The sequence below is a fragment of the Acinonyx jubatus genome, chromosome B1, assembly GCF_027475565.1.
Source record: "Acinonyx jubatus isolate Ajub_Pintada_27869175 chromosome B1, VMU_Ajub_asm_v1.0, whole genome shotgun sequence".
NCBI classification, from domain to species: domain Eukaryota; kingdom Metazoa; phylum Chordata; class Mammalia; order Carnivora; family Felidae; genus Acinonyx; species Acinonyx jubatus.
The window spans coordinates 189,675,968-189,699,901 of record NC_069382.1 but is presented as its reverse complement, the minus strand read 5'-3'; the positions used below and the strand labels follow the sequence as shown (position 1 = coordinate 189,699,901).

Sequence of the window (23,934 nt, the reverse complement as noted above, 5' to 3'; positions counted from 1 at the left end):
GTAGGCAGTGGGTATTGGTGAGTGTAAAAAGTCACTCTTGCACCCCGCCTGCTATTCTTCCCTGCCACCAGGAAAGACTCTAAAAAATAGTGCTTTTACCATCCGCTGCCCCTGACTCTTTGTTCTTTGTAGAATTGTGACAAGGCATTGATTATCACATCTTCCTCTGTCCGTAACTCTTGCATTAAAACACTTTCCGATCTTTCTCACTAACATGTAAATGACCAAAAGCATTGTCATCCCCGCATCCCATCTTCTAAAATGTTCTCTTTTCTTTCCTTTCACATATGCTGTCATCTGCCTTCACTCTGTCTCATTTCCTACCTATGGATACTCTTTCCAAATTCCACCTCCCCTACCACTTTTCTGAAAGTTCACTTGATGCCTTTCTGCTGTTTCCACCTCTGTTGTCAATGCCACTATGGCCCCTTCTGTTGGTGTTTTCACACAGGTCATTGTATTTTCCCGCGCTCCTCTCACCCAGGCCAGATGAACGTGCTCAAGATCACGGGTCCCACATATGGTGGGCATAATGGACTCTGACTTAGGTCAGTGAAGGGCATTCCTCCAGCCTGTGGACTTGGCTTACAGACCTCCTGGGTTCCAATCCTGCCTTTCCTACCATTTGTGAGACCCTGACAACTGTCTTAATCACCACATGCCCCATGTGTCCACTTGAAATCAAGGATCCTAGTTATTATAGTTCATAAATAATCAAATGCCTCAGAACAATAGATGAAAGTATACAGAGAGGAATTCTGAAATGGGTCACCTTTGGGGACAACTTAGGATGGGTGGGCAACAGAATACTATTTCTTAGATATTTTTCAGTGATATATTGAGAACTGTTTATGAATTCATTTGGAACCAGACATAGAGAAGCCAAACAACTATTGGACATATTTCTGAAAAATACCCAGAACTTTATTATCTTTGTTAATTTGACAGAAATAGCGTCACACCGAAATCATCACTCTGGCTCATTCACCTCAAAGGCGGATCCTCCCTGGGCATATACACATAGCTTTGTAGGCAATGGAACTATACTCTGTGGTAACAGCCTCTGAAAATCACCTCACAAGTGAATATGAAGGAAACTTTAAAACATGAACACAAAAATTACAAAATCTAAATATTCCACCATACTCCCATAGCACAACACTTCATATTCATGGACAATTTGGAGAGCTTTGCAGCATACAGAGGGACAAAGGACATGACATTTCTTAACTGACTCCATTTGCTTTTGCCTCATGATGATTATTTGTCCTATAATTCAATGACTAAAATTTTGTCAAAGATACTCTTACTCCTCACAATAATCAAGGGCCATCTTCTGGGCAGTAACTGGATGTACCTGCTGTGCTGTCTTCTGAACTGTACCCTACTAGGGCTGCAGGTCTGTATCCAGGTATGTCTGCTGGAACATATCCAGGTCAGACTGCTGGAACGCATCCAGGTCGGACTGCAGGAACGTATCCAGGTCGGACTGCAGGAACGTATCCAGGTCGGACTGCTGGAACGTATCCAGGTCCGTCTGCTGGAAGGTATCCAGGTCCGTCTGCTGGAAAGTATTCAGGTCTGTCTGCTGGCTTGTCTTCGGCTTAATTTTGATGGTAGAGTCGTCCTTAAAATTAGGTTTGGTGGTAGTGGTTTGTATCTCCACTGGAACGGTGGTGGTGGTGTAGAATGATTCTGTGGGGGTGGTTTGTTTTGGGGTGGTTTCTCTGACTGTGGTCTGCTTTGTAGTAGTGGTCTCTTCAACCAACGGTTCGGTGGGGGTGGTCTGTTCCGGGGTGGTCTCCGTGGTCGTGGTTGGCTGTGTAGTGGTGGTCTCTTCCACAACCAAACGTTCTGTGGGGGTGGTCTGTTCTGGCGTGGTCTCTGTGGTCGTGGTTGGCTGTGTAGTGGTGGCCTCTTCCACCATCAACCGCTCTGTGGTGGTGGTCCGTTTTGGAGTGGTCTGTTCTGGGATGGTCTCTCTGATCGTGGTTGGTCGTGTTGTGATGGCCCCTTCCATAACCAACAGTTCTGTGGGGGTGGTTTGTTCTGGGGTGGTCTCTCTGACTGTGGTCTGCTGTGTAGTGGTGGTCTCTTCCTCAACCAAATCCTCAGGGGTGGTGGTTTCTTCATTAACAATGGGCACTGTGGGAGTGGTCTGTGGGACGGGGATCACCTTGGTAGGGAAAGGAGGTATGGTTTGGGTCCGTTGCACGGGATGGTAGTGTTTGACATCTTTGGAGCTTGCATCAGTGTCTCCTCTGACAAAGATACGACACCAGGGGTTGCCCTCCACATTAGAATAGCTGGGATCGTGGATCAGAGAGGAGTACACCAGCTTCAGATTGGATTCTGGAAACCTCCAACTGCACACCCTGGTCCTCAGGACCATCTTGGAGTCCTCACAGATGTTGTTTTGCCAGCGTAAGTTCTGGACAATTTGCCTCCAGTAGATTATGTCATTTCTAAAACATGATATGCAGGAGGTTGGGTTGCCAGCAAAGACACAAGAAAACCTGTGGTCCAGTCGGGTGCACTCCACCATCAGGGCAATGCCTTCCTTCTGATCAGCCACAGTCAAATAACATGTGGCTTGGTCTCGAGTAACAATTACGCCCCTGACCACGTGCCTTTCTGGCCATCTTCTCTGCACAATTTGAGGCTTACCCAGAGGGATCCATTCATCCTTGGCTTCAGTGCTGCTTTGCCTTTTCCATAATTCCTGTTGGCCTTCCACTAAGTGTGCCTGAGCAACCAGGAGGAGGAAGGAAAGCAGGGTGAGGCTGTGGAACCTCATGGCTTCAGCTTGGCGGGAACCTGTTTGGCAAAAGCAGGTGAGTCAGTGCCTGGCTGTAGTTCAGCAACACAGGGGTGCAAGATGACCCTCTCTCCACCCTGACACATTTCTGCCTGATTAGGAGTGAGATCAGGAATTCTGGCTCCCGGAATTACCAGACCAGCAGTCCTTCTATTCACATTTCTGCTTGAGTCCTGAATGTCAAAACCTCCCACTCTTTCTTCCTTCATTCACCATGTCTAAGCCAAATTAAATCTCATCCCTCATTCACTATTCCTGCATCTGCTCACTCACTTCTTCATTTACTTATTCACTTAAGAAGCACCTACTGTATGCCATGCACCAAACCAGATTTTGAATTAACCAAGTTGAATAAGAAAGTCTCATATCTTAACCTCTTAGATAGAACTCTTTGGTCAATTTGAATGACATTAACCGGAAGTCTGTCCCAACTCTGTCTTTAACATGATCTTGTGCAAATCATCTTTCCCCTCCAGGTCTTGGTTTTGTCAACTGGATATTGAGGTATTGGATGCAATGCTTGAGACTCTCTTATAGCTCTGTGTACTAGATTTGTAGTATAGGTTTATATGATGTCATTAGACCATGTAATGATAGTGGACATGGCAAGTGACAAGAAAGGTAATGATTGACTCAAAATTCAACATGGGTGGAGTTCAGACACTCTGAGATAAATGGGTTTGTGAGGCTGGGCATTTGAGGTGTAGTAAGAACCCAAAGAAAGGCATAAAGGAGCAGAATTTATCTAATCTGAATGGGCTAAGTGAATCAGGGTGGATGGGGTGAATTTCTGCCAGAATGTTTAGACTAGGAAATTGAAGGGAAGGATGATGCCGTCTCAATTTCTGGAGCCCTGTTTTGGTACAGTTCTGGGCGGGTAGAAAGCTCTTGACCAGTGCTTTTAAAAATAAACCATCTACTAGAAAGGGTGACCTTAAGAACTTAAAACGGACAGAGGACCTGAATAATCATTTTTCCAAAGAAGACAAATGGCTAACAAACAACGGAAAGATGCTCGACATCACTCATCATCAGGGAAATGCAAATCAAAATCATATCTTACATCTTATACCTGTCAGAATGGCTAGAATAAAAAAGACAAGAAAAGTGCTGGCAAGAAAGTGGAGAAAAAGAAACCGTTGTGTATTGTTGGTGGGAATGCAAATTGGTGTAGCTACTATGGAAAACAGTACAGAGGTTCCTCAAAAATTAAAAATAGAATTACCATATGATCCAGTAATTGCACTACTGGGTATTTACCACTGAAAATGAAAACACTAATTTGAAAAGATATATACACCCCTATGTTTATTGCAGGATTATTTGTTTTTAAAGGATTTTTTAAAAATGTTTACTTTTTAATTTATTGTTATTATTTTTGGCATGAATAGATTTAATGAAGACCTATAAATTTGCTAAATGTAAGTCACAAATCAATTTAGCACAAAGGTATTTAGCAGGTTAAACATGATCAGTTGTAAGATCCACGCAGCTTCCTGGAAGGTAGCAACAAATTCACTGATGCAGACACTCATGATCATTTCTAGTCCTGCAAACAGAGAAATTCATATCTAGGATGTAGTGTCATTCCTTCATATAGGTGGACTCATGCAGTATTTGTCTTTCTGTGACTGGCTTATTCCACTTAACATAATGTCCTCAAGGTTCATTGATACTAATGTCTATTGCAAAATGTCCTTTTTCAAGGCTGAAATATATTCCAGAGTATGTATACACTATTTTTTCCTTATCTATTCACCTGTTGGACATTTGGATTGTTTCCATGCCTTGACTCTAGTGAATAGTGCCACAGTGAACATGAGAGTCCTAATATCTCTTCAAGACCCGATTTCAATTCTCTTGGGAAATATCCAGAAATGAATGGAATAGCTGGATCATATGGTAGTTATATTTTTAATTTCTTGAGGAATTAAAAAAAATTGTTTTCCATAGTGGCTGCACCATTTTGCATTCCCACCAATAATGTGCAAGGGTTCCAATTTCTTTACATCCTTGCCAACACTTTGTTGTCTTTTTTTTTCTTTTTGTATTTTATCCTTAGACCTTTATTACTTACAGATAATATCGTGTATATATTTAAAACAAAACAAAGGTCAAATTAATATGATTTAACCCCCAAACTGTTGGTGATATTGTAAAATATAGGCAACAGAGGCTCTTACAAAATACTTAAGAGAAAAATTGGCTCACTATTTTAGACTTTGAAATTTAATTAGTACACAAATGTTCAACCTTAAAGAAAATTTCTAGTATTGATTTCTCTCAATTTAGACATTTTTAAATGGTTACATTATTTTCTTTAAATATGGTCAAACATTCTCTCAATGGTTTATACAAAACATGTTTCTCTGGAATAAATATGATTATCTCAAAGTTCCTATTTAATGATAGCAATCATAAAAGCAAAATAATAAAAATAATGAAAGCTCAGTTACCAAAAAAACTTGGACATTTTTCCAGTATTTATAATGAATCAATTGGCTTCCTGGCATTGTTCTATGGAACCATGATTGAATAAATAACCTTAGTGGTGCTATCTCATCCCTGTGGAGAGCAGATGGATTTTATTTTATTTATTTATTTTATGAGAAATAAATTACTTTATTATCTAATTTTTAAAAATTTAAATCCAAGTCAGCTAACATATAGTGTAATAATGATTTCAGGAAGGGGAGCCTGGGCAGCTCAGTCGTTTAAAAGTTTGACTTTGGCTCAGGTCGTGATCTCACATTTGTGGGTCTGAGCCCCATGTCAGGCTCTGTGCTGATAGCTCAGAGCCTGGAGCTTGCTTCAGATTCTGTCTCCCTCTCTCTCTGCTCCTCCCCCGCTTGTGCTCGGTCTCTGTCTCTCAAAAATAAATAAATGCTAAAAAAATAACGATTTCAGGAATAGAATTTAGTGACTCATCACTTACACAACACCCAGTGCTCATCTCAACAAGTGTCCCCCTTAATTCTCCTTGCCCATTTAGCCCATCCCCTCAGCTAACACCCCTCCAGCAACCCTCAGTTTTGTTCTCTGTATTTAAGAATCTTTTATGGTTTGTCTCCCTTCTGTTTTTACATTATTTTTGCTTCCCTTCCCTTATGTTCATCTGTTTTGTATCTTAAATTCCACATATGAGTGAAGTCATATGACATTTGTCTTTCTCTGACTTACTTATTTCACTTAGCATTATACACTCTAGTTCCCCAAAGCAATCTACATATTCAATGCAATCCCTATCAAAATAACACCAGCATTCTTTACAGAGCTAGAACAAATAATCCTGACATTTGTATGGAACCAGAAAAGACCTCCAATAGCTAAAGCAATCTTGGAAAAGAAACCAAAACTGGAGGCATCACAATTCCAGACTTCATGCTGTATTACAAAGCTGTAATCATCAAGACAGTATGGTACTGGCACAAAAACAGACACATAGATCAACGGGACAGAATAGAGAACCCAGAAATGGACCCACAAATGTATGACCAACTAACTTTGACAAAGCAGGAAAGAATATCCAATGGGAAAAAAAAAAAAAAGACAATCTCTTCAGCAAATGGCGTTTGGAAAACTGAACAGCGACATGCAGAAGAATGAACCTGGACCACTTTCTTGCGCCAGACACAAAAATAAACTCAAAATGGATGAAAGACCTCAATGTAAGACAGGAAGCCATCAAAATCCTCGAGGAGAAAGCAGGCAAAAACGTCTTTGATCTTGCCCGCAGCAACTTCTTCCTCAACACATCTCCAGAGGCAAGGGAAACAAAAGCAAAAATGAACTATTGGGACCTCATTAAGATAAAAAACTTCTGCACAGCGAAGGAAACAATTCAAAAAACTGAAAGGCAACTGACAGAATGAGAGAAGATATTTAATTTATCAAAATCAACACCCCAAAAAACAAATAATCCAGTGAAGAAATGGGCAAAAGACATGAATAGACACTTTTCAAAAGAAGACATCCAGATGGCTAACAGACACATGAAAAAATGCTCAGCATCATTCATCATCAGGGAAATGCAAATTAAAACCACAATGAGATACCACCTTACACCTGTCAGAATGGCTAAAATGAACAACTCAGGCAACAACAGATATTGGTGAGGATGAAGAAAAAGAGGAACCCTTTTGCACTACTGATGGGAATGCAAACTGGTGCAGCCACTATGGAAAACTGTATGGAGGTTCCTCAAAAAATTAAATACGGAACTACCATATGACCCAGCAATTGCACTACCAGGTATTTATCCAAGGGATACAGGTCTGCTGCTTCAAAGGGGCACATGCACCCCCACGTTTATAGAAGCACTATCTATAATAACCAAAGTATGGAAAGAGCCCAAATGTCCATCGATGGATGATTGGATAAAGAAGATGTGGTATATATATATATACACACACACACACACACACACATATATATATTTACAATGGAGTATTACTTGGCAATCAAAAAGTATGAAATCTTGCCATTTGCAAAAACATGGATAGAACTAGAGTGTATTATAAGTGAAATAGGTCAGTCAGAGACAGTTGAAGCTAGAGTGTATTTATTTATTTTTGAGAGAGAGAGACAGAGCAGGAGAGAGTGTGTGCATAGGTGGGGGAGGGGCAGAGAGTGAGGGAGACAGAATCTGAAGCAGGCTCCAGACTGAGCTATTAGCTCAGAGCCTGACATGGGGCTTCAACCCATGAACCGTGAGATCATGACCTGAGCCGAAGTGGGATGTTTAAGTGGCTGAGCCACCCAGGTGCTCCTACTGCAGCATTATTTGCAATAGCTAAGATATGGAAGCAATCCAAGTGTCCATCCATAGATAAATGGATCAAGAAGATAGAGTGTGTATATACAACAAAATGTTACACACTCATAAAAAAGGAATGGGATCTTGCCATTGCAGTAACATCGATGGATTTGGAGGGGATAATGCTAAGTGAAATACATCTGATGGAAAGGCAAATGCTATACAATTTCACTCATGTGTGAAATTTAAGAAACAAAACAAATGAACAAACAAAGAAAAAAAGAGACAAACAAAAAACAGACTCAAATACCAAGAACAAAATGATGGTTGCTAGACAGGAGGTGGGTAGGGGAATGGGAGACATAGGAAAAAAAAAACGCATCACCTTAAACAGTACATTAAACCTCATGGATTTTATCAGGTAGCCAGTAAAAAAACTACACTTGAAAGAAGAAAAATAGCATTTGTCTTTGTATTTGATCCCTACTACATGCTATGCCCTTGACTGGCATTTGATTCTCACCTTGTTTAATCCACTCAAGAGCTATGCCTCATAGGTAATAAAAAATCACCCCCAAGTAACAGATATGACAGTTAAGGCTCATATCACACAAGATCCCCCAATGGACAAGTGACAAAGATGGGACAGGCAGCCAGACCATATCTTTCTGGTTCTGAATGCCATCACTTGATTGATGGTTGCCTTAAACTTATTGTATTTTTCAGAAAATATTGGCAACAAATAAGAAAACTATGAACTACTCAGGATTTGCTTTGGTTTAGATGATAAGATGATCCATATTATTGTGGATTCACTTTAAAAATACATTAAAATCCATTTACAGTGCTCTACCATAAAAATAAATTCAGAATTTTGTTTGCATAAGGGAGACAGTCTTCTGTCTTTTGAGGATTGAGAAAGGGAGACAGTCTCAGGTACGTGGGCTCCCGAATGAAGGTTGGTGGGGAACTAAGTACACCAGATGAATATCCCCTAATTCATCAGGGTATTGGGACTCAACCCCTAAGTGTCCCTGATGGCTTCCAGACTTAGGATCCTGAGGTCCTCTGAGGAGCTAGAAGGAGGATGGGGGCAGGTAGTGAAACTCTTAAAAGAGCCAGGCTCTTACCTTGTTCTCAGTATGCAGGTCCACTGCAATCCCAGATGGGAGAGTGAGTTGTACGCTTACAGCTGTCTCCTCTGCCATGCCAGGCAGGGACAGCCCTTCTTATAGAAGCCCAGGCAGATGGATTTTACAGCACACATATCTATCAATCTTTATCACACTCCTCCTAGCCACACCCCTCGGGAGGGAGCTAGTTCCTACAGGGAAAGTGGATGGTGTAATCTTGTGTGGGGGGGGATGTGGGGGGGGAGTACACGCAGACATTAGACCTGCTTCCCTCAAGCCCTCTCTTTCCCCTAGTGGCCACAATAGGAAGAGGGCCTTGCAAAGGCCCTCCTTGATGGGATGAGGATTCCAGCAGCAATATTCCTGGGAAGAGTTATAAACAACAACAGAATTATCATAGCTGCCAAGCCCTGTGATGCCCATTTTACCTAAAGCTGTCACTGAATTGATGGCAAATGACATCTGATCTTTTTCCTTGACACAGCACAATGGAGAATTTTGTGGACTGTGGTGAACTAGAGATCGTCTGCCTCTCTAAATGTCAACTCTCAGTTCCATTGGCTGAGTACACTTGAGGGTGGGGATCAGCATTGTGAGACTTTCTGAATTTCCAAATGCCTGAAATCCAGATGTTGATATGAAATTGGATTGGCATTTAACTCATATCTTCCTAACGTAGTAATATGTTCCAATGATATACAGATCAAAAGTCGTAACTGTGGTTTTATTTTATTCAAGATTCACTTGTTTGAGAATTACAAGGTCACGGAGACATGGATGTTGACTTGTGCACTCAGTTTTTCAAACAGTCTCTTCATGAATTCCACTGGAGGTGGCTATGTCCCCAAACTCCAGGCCTTTTGTAAAATTGTTCATTAGGGGCCATCTCTATTATCTTGGTCACCACTGTTTAAACCCCTGATCTCCATAAAGGCAGATTTGCAGGGTTATTTGAACAAGGGCAACATAAAGCAACTTTGTTCCAAAGAAAGATATAGTTCAAGGTGACCACCTAAAAAACGAGAAATTCATCTTGGTCACAGAAGGCAATCAGATACTGCTTGGAGGAAGGCTGTAGGTCAGAATACAAAGCAAATTTAGAAGGAAACACATGGACTCCAGGATCTTTTCTGGGAAGGGTCTCTAAGCTTTGGCAGAGAACATGGAACTTCACCCAATGGCTTCTCATGGATCTTCTGCCTTCCTGTGATCTCAAATTCCGCCTTGATCTTGTATTACAAACAGGTGGCACAACGTGAGACCAGGCTGTGTAACTTCCCCTGTTGGCTCAGCCTGTCTTTCCAAAGTCTTACAGACACACACACACACACACACACACACACACACACACACACATATCTGGCCACACTCAACTCCCCAACCAACATTTCCTGAATACTTGGTGCACTTGCTTGCTCCCTTCCAGCCTTGATCCCACTGTTCCCCTTACTTGGAATGCCCTTCCAGTCCTGCTTTACCAAGCACACACCTGCTCATCCTTCAAGATCCAGCTCAAATGTCATCACCTCCCTGTTGGTGCCATTGGTCTCTTCATCCTTGTCTACGCCCCCCACCCTTTTGTAGATATTCATGGAGAGAAATAGACCATCACTCCCAGTTAGTGTATGCAATGTGCCAGCATTGTGCTGAGGCTGTGCTATTATTTCACATGGAAATCCTGGGAAAATGGTGCACTTGTACCACAGTGCACTGGAGAGACTGAAGAGGTTTGGGGCCCGAGCAAGGCTGTCCACAGCAGAATCCCTCCACCTCCCCGTGCTTCCAGGACCAAGGGGAAACCTGCCTTCAGCTGACTGACTATGTAAAGACTTATCCCCTTTTTTCCACAGGAGAAATGTGGGATCACCTTGGAGTCTCATGGTACAGAGATGAACATGAGGTTTGGGTGGCCAAGTGCTTTTTGCCAACCTCTGAATGGCAGAGCCTGAAATGATTGTGGGTCTGTTGTTGGTTAACCTCCCAGCAGAGTATTTTGGACATTGTCTTATGATTCTGAGACCTGAATCTGTCTCAATTCTACATTATGTGGAGAAGACCCTGCCATGCTGTCCTATGTACCTCCTTGTCCTTATTATCCACAGAAGTTCCTGGCATATAGTAGGTATAGTAGGTGCTTTCATCAGAATTGTTGAAGTAATGAGTTGAAACCCTCAACTTCAACTGGCTTCAAAGACAAAAACATTTGACTGGGCAGTTGTAGGAGTAAGGTTGGTTCAGATACACATAGATTCAAAGGTTTAAAAGTCTCTTCTCTGTGTCTCCATTTTTTTTTTTTCTGAATCTCAGACTCTGTCTCTCTCACATTCTTGCTTTCTCTTCTGTGCACTCTCTGCCGTCTAGCTTCATCCTCAGGCAGGTCCCTTCCATTTGTCATAGAACAGAACATGACCTTTCATCCCTAGCACCATATGAATGCCCAGAAGAACTCTGATAGACCATCCCTGGTACATTTCACTGAGTCTGTTGCAGGGAGCAGAGACACATGATGGACAGCCCACCAGAAGCACAGGGAGTGGAGGATGGACAGTTTTCAACCAGAAAAGGGGCTTCTGTTATCCACAGAAGGTGAAAAAGTGGACAAAAACAACCAATCTACATTTCAGCAGGTTCTCATTTAATGGGGACAAAGGCAGATAATGAATTATATTGGAATTCGCAGCTGTGGGTTAGTTGGCTACCCTCTGGAGAATGACTTCCTTCAGGCTAGGTAGGACTTCGCTAATTAGGGAAGCCATATCAGATTCATGGGACAGAACTGTTCCTAATCTGTTTGAGGATCAGTAAGTAAACTAGTTGCCTAAGGAGAAGGTTTGTGACAGGAGAAGGTGGATAAGATCTCAAAGTCAAAGAGAGGTCTTGAATGCAAAGCTGAGGGTTTTGTTTCATAAGCTGAGGATGACAAAAATTCAACCCAGGATCCCTCACTTTCCCTTCCAGTGTCCTTGGCAGACTGCCAATAGGCTGTGCAGGGCACTCCTGCTGAGCCCAGAGACAGCCTCAGAAGTCATTTCAACCCAGATGGGGCTTTTGACTATTTCTGTATTTCTATTTCTATTTGACTATTTCTATTTCTATTTCTATATTTTTACCCAGAAGAGTGAGCAAACTCATACCTTAGAGAATCCACAAGCTTTACACAAGAAAGTGAACCTGTATAAGGAATGGGACTTACACTAAAGATTTCACATTTAGATTCAGATTAAATAACCCTTGGGAAAAAGGAAAGCAAATAGCATGTGTAGCTCAGGGTCATGTGTCTTTCATTGATCTGAGAAAGGCTTTGTCTTTGGCCAACCAATCCCCCAGTGGAGATGGGAAGTAGAAACAAGGGTACAGAGAAGAAACCAGACAAAAGAGTGTGAGAGACCAGAAATCTAAACACAGCCCCCATGTCATCAAGATTGTCTCTGTTGGGGATTTAGTTAGAAATATTCTCCTAATAAAGTTCTCTCGTTCTTTCCTCAAATTTGTGAGACATCGTCCACATTTTGCCTTTGCAGAAAGATAAGTTAAAGATACTGATGGAGTGTTTTCCTCTCAAGATAGCTACCTAATGATGGTGATGGTGGTGATAATGATGATGATGATGAAGATGGTGATGACGGCGGTATATAAGCATGGTCACAGCGCCTCTACATTTCAAGCACCATTTTGAAAGGTCACCTCGCTTTATTTGTACAACAACCCTATTATTACCTCCATTTTACACATGTAGGAACTAAACTACACCAAAGGTAAAGATCTTTCTAGACAAGTTACTTCAACCTGGGAAGTAAATATCTCAGCTGCATATGAGGGAGAATTATGCCTACTTCATAGAACTGTTTTATGCTCCAATGCAATACGTACAGAAAGTGCCTTGACTGTGGATTGACACACATTTTAAATCTCGTATATGATAGACACTTCCAGTATTTTAAAAATGAAATAATGTACTTATACGTTTAAAAACTCTCCCTGTTGTCCTCTTATTCTATTAAAGTAAAAAAATTAAAGTTTTAGATTTATAGAAAAAAATAGGAAAAAAAAAGGACCCCTGCCCCACGTCTCACTCAGGTTGCCCTATCATTATTCTCTTATATTATTATGGTACATATATAAAAATTTGGGGGCTGATATTGATACATTATTATTAAAGTCCATACATTATTCAAACTCTTTAGAATTCACTTAATGTTCTTTTTTATTATTTTCTTATGCTTATTTATTTTTGAGAGAGAGAGAGCACAGGCAGGGGAGGGGCAGAGAGAGAGGGGGACGGAGGATCCAAAGTGGGCTCTGCACTGATAGCAGTGAGCCCAACGTGGGGCTCGAACTCATGAACTGTGAGATCATGATATGAGCTGAAGTCAGATGCTCAACTGACTGAGCCACCCAGGCACCCCCTTAATATTGTTTTTAAAGTTGTTAATACAGTATTTTTTAAGGCAGCTTTAGGTTCACAGCAAAATGGCTAGAAAGTACATAGAATTTCCATATACCTCCCATCTTCACACATATACAGACACCCTAATTGTCAACATCCAGCACTGACGTGTACATTTGTTACAGTGTTTGAACCCACATTGACACATCATGGTCAATGTTTCCAGTCCATAGTTTACAGTGTAGTCCACTCTTGGTGTTCTATGTGCCATGGGTTTCGACAGATATAATGATAATGTATCCACCAATATGGTCTCAGAATAGTTTCATTGCCCTAAAAATTCTTTGTGTGCCACCTATTCATCCCTCCTTCTTCCATAACATCTGCTAATCACTGATCTTGTTTCAGACTCCATAGTTTTGCCTTTTCCAGAAAGTCATATAGTCAGAATCATACAGAATTTAGTTTTTTTAGATTGGCTTCTTTCACTAACTTTATTCTTTTAAGGTTCTTCTGTGTCTTTTCATGGCTTCAGAGCTGATTTCTTTTTAGCGCTGAATAATATTCTAACATCTGGATTCACCACAGTTCACTTATATGTTTACCTACTTAAGGACGTCTCAGTTGCTCCCATGTTTTGGAAAAATAAATAAATAGCTGTTATAAACACTCATGGTTTTATTGTGACCATAAGTTTTCAACCTCTCATGGTCTTTTCTGTCCAGGATGCCGGCCAATGTTCCACATCACAGTTAGCAGTCCTGACTTCATAGACTTCTTTGACTGGATGGTTTCTCAGCTGTTCCTTGTTTCTGATGACCTTGAGAGTTTTCAGGAGGACTGGGCAGGTGTTCTGAGAAGGTGTCCCTTTTGGAGTTCACCTGGTGTTTTTCTCATGATCAGATTAGTGTTATGTCATTCTTTTCATCAATGATTTAAATGATGGTTGTCAGGTTTCTGTGGGGGTTTCATAAAGTCTGAATACAATTGGTAACACACAAAGGTTAAGGCTGATTGTTGAATGCATGTCTCGTGTAGTCTGGTCTGGCAGTTGACTTCAAGTTTAAAAGCTAGTTTTAACTCTCATGTGTTTGTTACTGCAATATCATTCTTTGACTTAGGAGGACGGCACCTTAGGGTGCAGATACGAGAGATTCCTCAGTGGGTGCAATTTGGTTTGTGAGTTGAGCTTTGGCTGCAATAATACCAGGCCAAATTTGCTTAAAAAAACAAAAAACAAAAACAAGAACATAGCAAAAACAAGCAAACAAAACAGTCCATCCTTCAAAAGTGACCACATGAATGCACTAAGAAAATGCTGAGTCAGTGCATCAAAGCAATATTAATTTGTTGGGTCAAGTCATGTGCACTAAAAATTTATTGTCAGAAAATGAGGAAATCGTCTGAAAAATCTTAGCTAAGATCTAACCAGTCGGGCAAAATGTGTTTATCTTAGCTCAACTGAATGGTATTTGCATTCCAAATTTAAAATCCTCATTAGTCATGAGATTTCGGAATTCCTGTTCAGCAAATCAAATAATACATAATGCTAAAGTTTTCCTTTATAAAAATAAGAGACAGTGAAAGGTTGAGAGTACTTGGCATTAATGAGAACTGAAAGCCTATAAAGTGTTTACCTTAATAAGACGTCCAGATTCACACCCCATAATATTGAACCCATGTTGTTAGAAGTCATGTACAATGCTTCGTTTCTATTCTAAACCCATCTAAAAAGAAATGCACGTTTTTGATACCATTTTAAACCATATGAAATTGCTGTTTGTAGTAAGTCAAAAGTCTTAGAGTATCAGGCTTTTTTTCCCCCTACAAGTAATAGGGCTGTTTCAGCCTTATATGTCATTACAGTTTTTTTTTTTTTAGTGTTTTATAACAAACTCTCCAGGAAGCAAGTTCATTGATCACCTCCAGGTTTTTCGTATCTTTGTTTTTAAGGAGAACATTGTAAAACAGGTTAAGCGTGCTTAAGAAGTCTACATTTTTTGAATAATATTTCTGAGACATTCAGAAAAAGGCTAGTGGCCCTTTTGAATTTTCATGTGTTACAAAGAGAGCTAGTTGCCACCATGGAAAGCTGGCAGAGGGAGAGGACAAGTGGCCCTTTCTCTGTGTTACTTCGGTGAGCCACCATGCATGTGGGCATATGAAACGCAGCTTCTGTCACAGGGAGAGGTGAAGATGTTAAGCTGAAAAGCACACCCAGGACAAGTGGATCACACACCCAGAAAGCAAAGCTTTCTCAAATGCTGTGGGCTGTTTAGGGGAAGTCAGGGATGGGCAGGGGAATAAGACACTGGTTGGCTCCAGCAAGAACAGGGTTGGCCTCTAACCAGACCTCATTCATTCTGCCACTGAATCATCCATTCATTCTATCATTCACTAATTATTCCATTCATCCAAAGAGCACTCATGAGACACCTAGGGTCCAAGGCTCTCTCTGTCATTGCCTGGAATGCAGTCAAGGTGACATGGTCCTTGTCCTCAAGGAGATGCAGACAGTAAGGGGAACGACAAGGATCTCAACCATGACAATAAAGAGGTAATTGCTATGTAGGAAGGAAGCCTGGGGTGATCTGGGTGGGAACACCTAACCTAGCCAGAGGCAGAGAAAATTTCCTAACAGCCTATAACTGGTTAAGGGACACTCAACAGCTGGAGGAAAAGGAATGTTGTTTATTCAGTGCTGACTCAGTAACTGCTCTATGCCAGTTGCTAATATCAGTTTAGAGAATCAAAGGTGAATAGGAGTTGGTTTCTGACCTCAAGGTGGGCTGGTTTAGTCTGTGGCTCACTATCAGATGATAGCTCTAGTGATGACACCTGTCACATCCAAACATTCAGCAACAGATGATTTTCATTTTCCGCAAAATAGAGTCCTGATTTCTGAGGGTGACACAGGAACTTTTCCTAATCCCAGCCAAATTTGGTGCGGTATCCTCTGTTCCTTTTAGGCATATCCTTAGGCTCCATTTACACCTGAGTATCCATTCTTCTGCCCAAATATCAGGCTATTTCCAGAGACTCAACCTCTGCCAAACTGTTACTTTTGTCCTAAAACTCCATCCTACCGTTGTCTACTTGGCAAATAGTCATTCTGATTTCCCGTTCCCACGTACACACACACACACACACACACACACACAAAATCCATGGTTCTTTACCTGGGTTTCCCTAAATTTTTACAGACATCACTATTATTACAGTGGACTTGTCATTATATTGGGTTCATTTACATTCTTGCCACTATCATCATCCTGGGAATGAATCTCCAGCCCAGATCTCTGGCTTGACACCTTAGAAAAAACTTAGCATATATTCCTTGGATAGAATTGGACTCTGTGTTTTTCAAGAACCTTCTGCTTTCAGTAATAGGAACTAATTATTTTTAACATATTAAAACAAAGAAAGTTGAGAATTTGGTGGAAGTTTCTTAAATCAGGGATGCATGCATTGGGAGACCACCCAGACAGAGTTTGGGCCGGAAACTCTGTGGTCACACCACATCTCAGTTGTCTCTGCATCCGTGCTTTGATTTCTCTCTTCTGCTTTTCTCCATGTGGTCGGAAACATGGGTGTCAGCAGCACTGAGCTGAGCTGCAGTGTGGAAATCTCAGGCTGAGACTTTGATAAATTGGGCTTGAGTCACGTTCCAATGCCATTGGACCCCTCCACCCTGGCAAAGAGCAGGATTCTGGAGTGAAAGGCCCAGTTACCTAAAACATGTGGTTGGATTTGCAGGATGAACAATTGTTCTCAAAGATGTGGAGAGCTGTTCCCCAGCAGGGAGGGACTCTGTAGGTTTCATGTCTGCACTGGAAGAAAGTTATGGATAAGGTAGGGAAGCAAGTGGGCAGGAGGGCATTCTAGATTCACCTGAGGCTACATCCAGACCAATGGCTCCCAATCTTTCCAAGCGTGAGAACCATCTATGACACCCACAGCCTGGACAGACCTCCCCACAGTGCCCACACTTTACTAAAAGTGCTGGAACAACAATTTGGTGAGGGTGACAGCAGCTCTCACAAGCGCTATTACTACACATAGTTTGTGTTGTGAGCTCACTCAGTCCCTGCTTAGCAGAGAGGTGCTAGTCTTACCCACATGCACAGAGGAGGAAATGAAAGATCACAGACGGCTGGTGTCTGGTGAAGCCAGGGTTCCAAATCAGGTCATGGAGACTCTAACAAATTCTTTGCCCTTACCCTAGGCTGCTGTCAAAAGGTGCCACAAAGGAAATGGGAATTTGGTAATCTGTTTGCATTGGATTAACCACAATGCTACCTGTTGTCATTTGAGCATGAGTTTACATCTGTTTACAAGCTTATCAGTAAGATCTTCTTGTACCCTGTCATACCTCCCTTCAAGCCCCACATCCTCTCCACTCCTCCCACCTGACAGCCCTTCCCCTGGGGCCTTGGGTCCAGTGGTTAGAAAACTCTGAGACCACACAGGCTGCCAGCTTCACATGGGAAAGTCTTGGGAACTGCACTCTGGACAGGGAGGAGGTGAGGGGACCAGTAGTTTGTCACCAGCCCATCCAGATTTGTCTTCAGAACCGAATACAGTTTTCAAATAGGAGAACTGAGCTCTGAGAGTGACAGTGTCATCTGAGTGTGCCAGCAGGAAGGGACAGAAAATAGGGCTTCAGCCCCAGGGTTGGGGGAAGAAGTGGGGTGGGGGGTAGGCTGGGTTTAGTAACATGATGCCCTCTTCAGTGAGCATCAAATGACCTAAAAGCAGAAAAGCATCAGTCACCTTTTCTTAATTTCTCTTTAAAACAATCATCTGGGGGTACCTGGGTGGCCCCGTTGGTTAAGCATCCAACCTTGGCTTAGGTCATGATCTCACGGTTTGTGAGTTCAAGCCCTGTGTTGGGATATGTGTCTTCTCTCTCTCTGCCCCTCCCCCACTCATGCTCTGTCTCTCTCTATCTCAAAAATAAGTAAACATTTAAAAAAATTAAAAAAAAAAAAGCATCTGAATGAATTCAAAGATTTATTTTGTCTGAGATTTAAACTTGTTCTAACCACCTTCTGTAACAGATTATTTATGGTTCAAGTCAGGCCTATTTAGGCTGATGGCCTTCTTGGTGTGATTGGGGGACCCAATTTCACTGTTTTCACGAGCATTGGTGACTCTATATCATAGCTATGTGGTGATCATATACTGGAAAAACAGATTGGGATGTAAAGAGCTTTTCCTCTCCCTTGAATATTTCCATATCTTTTCTCTTGATTGGTGATCATACTACACTCCCACATGGCACCATGTCATTTCTAAAGCCTTCACTGCACCTTGCTATGTGAGACCTTATCACAACACCATCAGGAATGGCTGTTATTTCAAACAGAATTAACAAGGAGCTAACTGACCTAAACGACTTCCCTAAAGTCCCAAACTCATTTCTCTCAGTTGCACTAGATCTCCTGCTCCAGGTGCAGCCTTCTTTCTGCTCTGATATAATAAGATGAAGAGTGATACCATAACTCCAGACCAAGCCTGATGGCACCTGAGTGCAGAATTCTGGAAGAATTCAGGAGGAGAAGTCCTGGTAAGACTCTGGCTTTCAGCCTGGCCTGGAGTGGCTCCAGGGGAAGAGGGGAAGGAGAGGGAGAGAAGCAGAAAGGGAACAGGGATACCTGGAGGTGTGGTAGGGTGGTATTGGAGATGGAGAGGTATTGGGTGTGGAGATGGACCACACAAACATGGTCACTATCTTTAATAGGTCTGAAGTTTTTCCCAGCTCTAACTTCTAGAGCATGGCACGCATGACTTCAGGAGACCATTAAACAATATAATATATATATTATATTATATACATATATAATATAATATATATATTATTAAAGGACCAGTCAGAAAACCTCCCAGCTGCCTCCCAGATGGTGTCCGACTTGAGCTCTCACAGGCAGAAAGAAGTCCTTCCGAGGGTTCCTCTGTGCTGATTATAAACTGCAATTTTTCAGGAGCTCACAGACCTGGATGTATTTGCAAGTGGACACAAAACACGGATTTTTCATTCTTGCATTTTTCTTAGCTATTTTATTCAAGGCAGTTAGACCCCGACCATAATATATGCATCCCTCAAGGCATGTCCTAAATCCTCCCAGCAAATGGTGGAATGATTGTTAAAAGCAAGCAACTGGTCTGTGCTTAAACTGTCCCATAAACATATAAACTTTGATGCACCAAATGTGAGAGGAAGAGTATATATTAGAGATGAGGAGGTCAACACCATCAGCTTGAATCCATCAACTGAATTAATCTGATAAATATTTGGTGATAGTCCTTTAAGATACCTAGTCAGATTATGAGCCACTCACAGGGTGCTAGAATATGTGACCCAGCAGAGTGTGGCAGCTGGGTACCGACAGTTGCTGTAACAATAACATCCCAACCTTCAGGGCTTCGCACATTGAAAACTCATTTCTTCCTCACATGAATCCAAATGGGGGTTTCCACAGTGGATTATCATCAATGAAATTCAGTTGATGCCTCTAGAAGCCCAACCTTGTCAGACTTTGTGACTGCAGCTAAACAGATTACGCATTTTGGCAGATTCTGTCTCGAATATGGCTAATGCCTTTTGCTCGATCTCTTTGGCCCAAAGTGTCAAAAGTCATTTGTGTGCAAGCTCACCAGGACCAGCAAACACGTTTCCTGTCCTGCCACAGGGACCCTGGATGCTCACACTCAGTGCCACCAAGGCAGGGCCAGTAATGGGACAGGTCTTCCTCCCTCAGGGGTGACTGCACTCATGACCTCAAGCTGATGGGCTCCCAGGAAGAGCAGGTGGAAACCACTTAGGAGAAGAGTCCTGAGGGACCAGCCTCTAATCAGTCTTAGGAGGACTTGTGGACTGTGGCTTGAAGATCTGGTCCTGATACAGGAAAGGAAAAGTTACTCCCCCTACAGCCCCCAAAAGCCAAGTGGGAAGCCTGGACTTAGTTCGACTGTTTGGGGATAGAAGTCAATATGTGCTTCATCCTGGTATTTTGTTGAGGTTGAGTCCTGTGTACAAATGGACCAGAAAATCTGCCAAGTTTTCCTGGGACCTGGGTAGCAGGTGTGTTAAAGGCAGCACCACAGGTCACCTACCCCGGGGCCTATAAACCCCAAGGACCATGCTGGAATCCAGGATTCTGACCCTGGGAAGTGTGTTGAGTGGCACCTCTGGCAGTGGAGGTACCTCTGCCCAGAGTCACTTCTTGGGCTCTGACTTCCTGCCCATATGGCTCCCTACTGTGCTGTACTTGACACACTGCTGCTGGCCTACTATTGGGGACTTGTGGAGAGCGAGTGGCTTTAGGGAGGACTGCCAGTTATCATTGTGTCCAGGTGTCCCCATCCTGCACTGGCCCCCTCAGATTCTGGGAAGGTAAGCAGATTTCTCATAAAAAATGGAAATGGAACATTCCAGAACAGCAGTCAGGTCCTAAGGACAGATGCTCTTCACACAAGAAGGTAGTGTCTCATCTCTAGGAACCCCTTGTATCTCCCTTGATGACTCATACGGGAGCCTTTTGCTACCTGGAGAAGGCTCCCAGGAAGGTCTTGAGGATTCCTGGGCCTGGGTCACTGAAGGCTCATCCCAACTCTAAGGTGATGTGTCTACTGGGTGACAGCAGCCCTGCAGTGCCAGTGACAACTCTCCCACTGTGGTAGGAGCCCATCAGCGGATGGGCTAAATTCAAAGCCACTTCCCTTTCTGTGGACAGTACTCTTAAGTACCAGGCATGCCTTTATTATCTGTTCTTGGACCTAACAACCTAGTTCGTGGTTAAGAATGGCACTTATATTAAAAACACCCGTCTCTGGAATTGTGAGTTCTGGACAGCCGTTGCTTGATGAAACTCTTCTTGTACCCGATGTGGACGCCCATGGGAAGGCACAAACTGAGATGAGCCTGACTGTAACAATGTGGCTGTTTTAGCCTGTAAGTACCGTAAGGACAGTATTGGTACCTCAATCCATGTTGGACCGCGTGCAGTAATCCTGCCCCTAACTGGATGCGCCCAAAGGACCATCCTCCATCTGTAGGCCAAGCAGAGGGAAATGGCCTACCTATCAGGACGACAGTACCTGTTTGCAGCTGATCTGACTTCCTAAGAGTAAACAAGAACCCTTAGAGCTCCAAGGGCCATGACCTTTCCAGGCAAATAGATTGCATGTGCCCTCTGCTGCCATCTTGTGGCAATTTGTGGCTTCTTGTGGCCTGTGACACAATAACTGAAATTGCTATTCTGAGGGGGTGGAAGATTCTGGCCACACTATAGTAGCACTTGAGACCAGGCTCTGTCATATTTTGTATATCTGGGATATTTACAGCCACATACTGACAGAGGGGCCTTGACAGCGGGCTAACGGACATGACATTCAGTGGACATTATATATTCCTTTTCACTCTCAGCTGGTGGCATTATCAAGAAGTAAAATGGATTTTATTTATTTAGTAATAACCTTTAATTATTTTATATGTAATTTATTGTCAAATTGGTTTCCATATAACACCCAGTGCTCATCCCAACAGGTGCCCTCTTCAATGCCCATCACCCTCATTCCCCTCTCCCCCACCCCCCATCAACCCTAAGTTTGTTCAGTATTTAAGAGTCTCTTATGGTTTGCCTCCTTCCCTCTCTGTAACTTTTTTTCTCCCTTCCCCTCACCCCTTGTCTTCTGTTATGTTTCTCAGGATCCACATATGAGTGAAAACATATGGTATCTTTCTCTGCCTGACTTATTTCACTTAGCATAACACTCTCCAGTTCCATCCAAATTGCTACAAATAGCCAGATTTCATTCTTTCTCATTGCTGCGTAGTATTCCATTGCGTATATAAACCACATCTTCTTTAGACACGAAGTAGAATGGACTTTAAAAGACTTGATTGGAAAATATTGTTGGGTAGATCATGTTATCAGCATTGTAGATTCCCCTTAGAGAAGACAGTGCAAACATAATGCAGCTGGTCCTTGGAGGGAGTGTGACAATGGCTGCCCCCTTCCATGACTGCACCTCTGTGATTAGAAGCAGCAGTCAGTGCTCAGAACACAGCTCTCTGATGTCTGAGGGATAGGGTCCTTATGGCCCCTCCTGGCACTCAAAGTCTGTACCAGCCACTCCAGGAACACATACACAGGTACCTGTCATCAGACTTGGATGAGGGGGGTTGGAATCGCAGAGCTAAGAAATGAAATTTACTGAAGTTAACCACAATTTACCATCCAAGACTCCCTTGGAATTTGCCATGCCTTCAATAGATTTGGAGTTCCAAAATAGTTCATCAGAAAGATTCTGCCAGTGTAATTCCTGTTTAAGTAGGGAGGTGGGTCCTGATGCTTCTTAATCTGCCATCTTCCTTTTCCTTTCCTTTTTGAACTGAGTGAAGACTCCTGTTCATGACGTCTCACAATAGGTTGACCAGCCTTTGCTTGAACCACAGGGACAAGATCACTAGCTCTGAAAGAAACTTGATCTATTTACTGGAAGGCTGCCATGGGCAGGTCACATTGGCTCCCTTTTACTGAGTCCTACTCAGTGCTGGGCTGGATGCTGATCATACAGCCAATAAAGTGGGTGCAATCCCCTCCCCATTTTACAGAGGGGGAATGTAGCTAAAGAAGCTTGTACTCCTTCTCAAGGGAGAGCCATATGGGAACCCAGGCTTCTGTGTCTGATACCAGCCCGTTCTGCCTCTAAAGGACCATGGGAATCAAAAGAACCTAAAGACATGGTCTTTGTGCACAGCGTTTGAAATCTTGTTGAGGGGGAGAGAAATGACATAAATGCTCATCGAGAAGAGGACAGAGAAGGAGTGGGAGTGTCTGATCAGACGCAGAGGGTGGTAGCAGTAGCTCAGGAAAGGCACACGGGGGTACAGGAGCCCCTACCCAGGAAGGAATGGAGATGGGCATTTCAGACGGACAGTGGGCTTTGGGGCTGTGGTTAGCCCTGCAACCCTTCCCCCACTCCATGACCACTCTGGACCAGCTCCATCTCTCCCATTTCCCCAGCAGGTGCGTAGCTGCTGATGCTCTGCCAACAATCTGCAGCTTGCAGTGCCACTGAGCTGTACATCTTGGGCAATAGCTATTTTCTAAATGGATCAAGACTGTTTCCTTTAGGATGACTTGACATATTGCTTGGCCAGCGTTACTGTGCTTCAGACTCATCTGGAAAAGCTTACTAGAATTCACATTCTGGGGCGTTACCCTCAAAGACTGGGATTCAGTGTATCTGGGGTGGAGTCTGAGAATTAGCATTCCCACAGCTCCTCAGGCCATCCAGGCCATACTTTGGGTAGCACTGATTTATATTGCATTTTGTCATTAGAAAATACCGGACAGCTACAATGTGGTTCTAGTTTGAAATACTAGGAATGCTTAGGAAATAGTTTGTGCCCAAACCCACCCTAGCCTGTGATGTGCATGGACTGAGAGCTGGGGGTTTACATTCTGAGGGACCTGGCTCCTCTTCTGGTCCAGACACATGAGCTGTGTGATGTTAGACAACTCACGTCTCTAAGCTTCAGATCACTTCATTTATAATTGGGATTAAAAGTTCTGACCTCATAGGGATATAACGGGGATAGTATGAGGGGACAAGTGAAAGGCACAGAGCCTTTATAAGAAACAGATTTGAGGGGCGCCTGGGTGGCTTAGTCAGTTGAGTGTCCAACTCGATTTTGGCTCAGGTCATGATCCAGGATCATGGGATCGAGCCCCATGTCAGGCTCCGTGGTGAGCATGGAGCCTACTAAGATTCTCTCTCTCTCCCTCTGCCCTTCTCCCTGATTCATGCTCTCTCTAAAATAAAAAAGGAA

General features: G+C 42.8%; 1 protein-coding gene across 1 annotated transcript in view; it reads right to left on the bottom strand.

Moving 5' to 3' along the window:
* Positions 1 to 2,654: 2,654 nt before the first annotated feature.
* PROM1 (prominin 1) overlaps positions 2,655 to 23,934 on the bottom strand; it is a 162,830-nt gene continuing 141,550 nt past the window's right edge. The window contains exon 26 of the mRNA XM_053217547.1: positions 2,655 to 2,817. Coding sequence (XP_053073522.1) covers positions 2,802 to 2,817 — 16 coding nt within the window. The 3' untranslated portion in view covers positions 2,655 to 2,801. The remainder of the gene's footprint in view (positions 2,818 to 23,934) is intronic.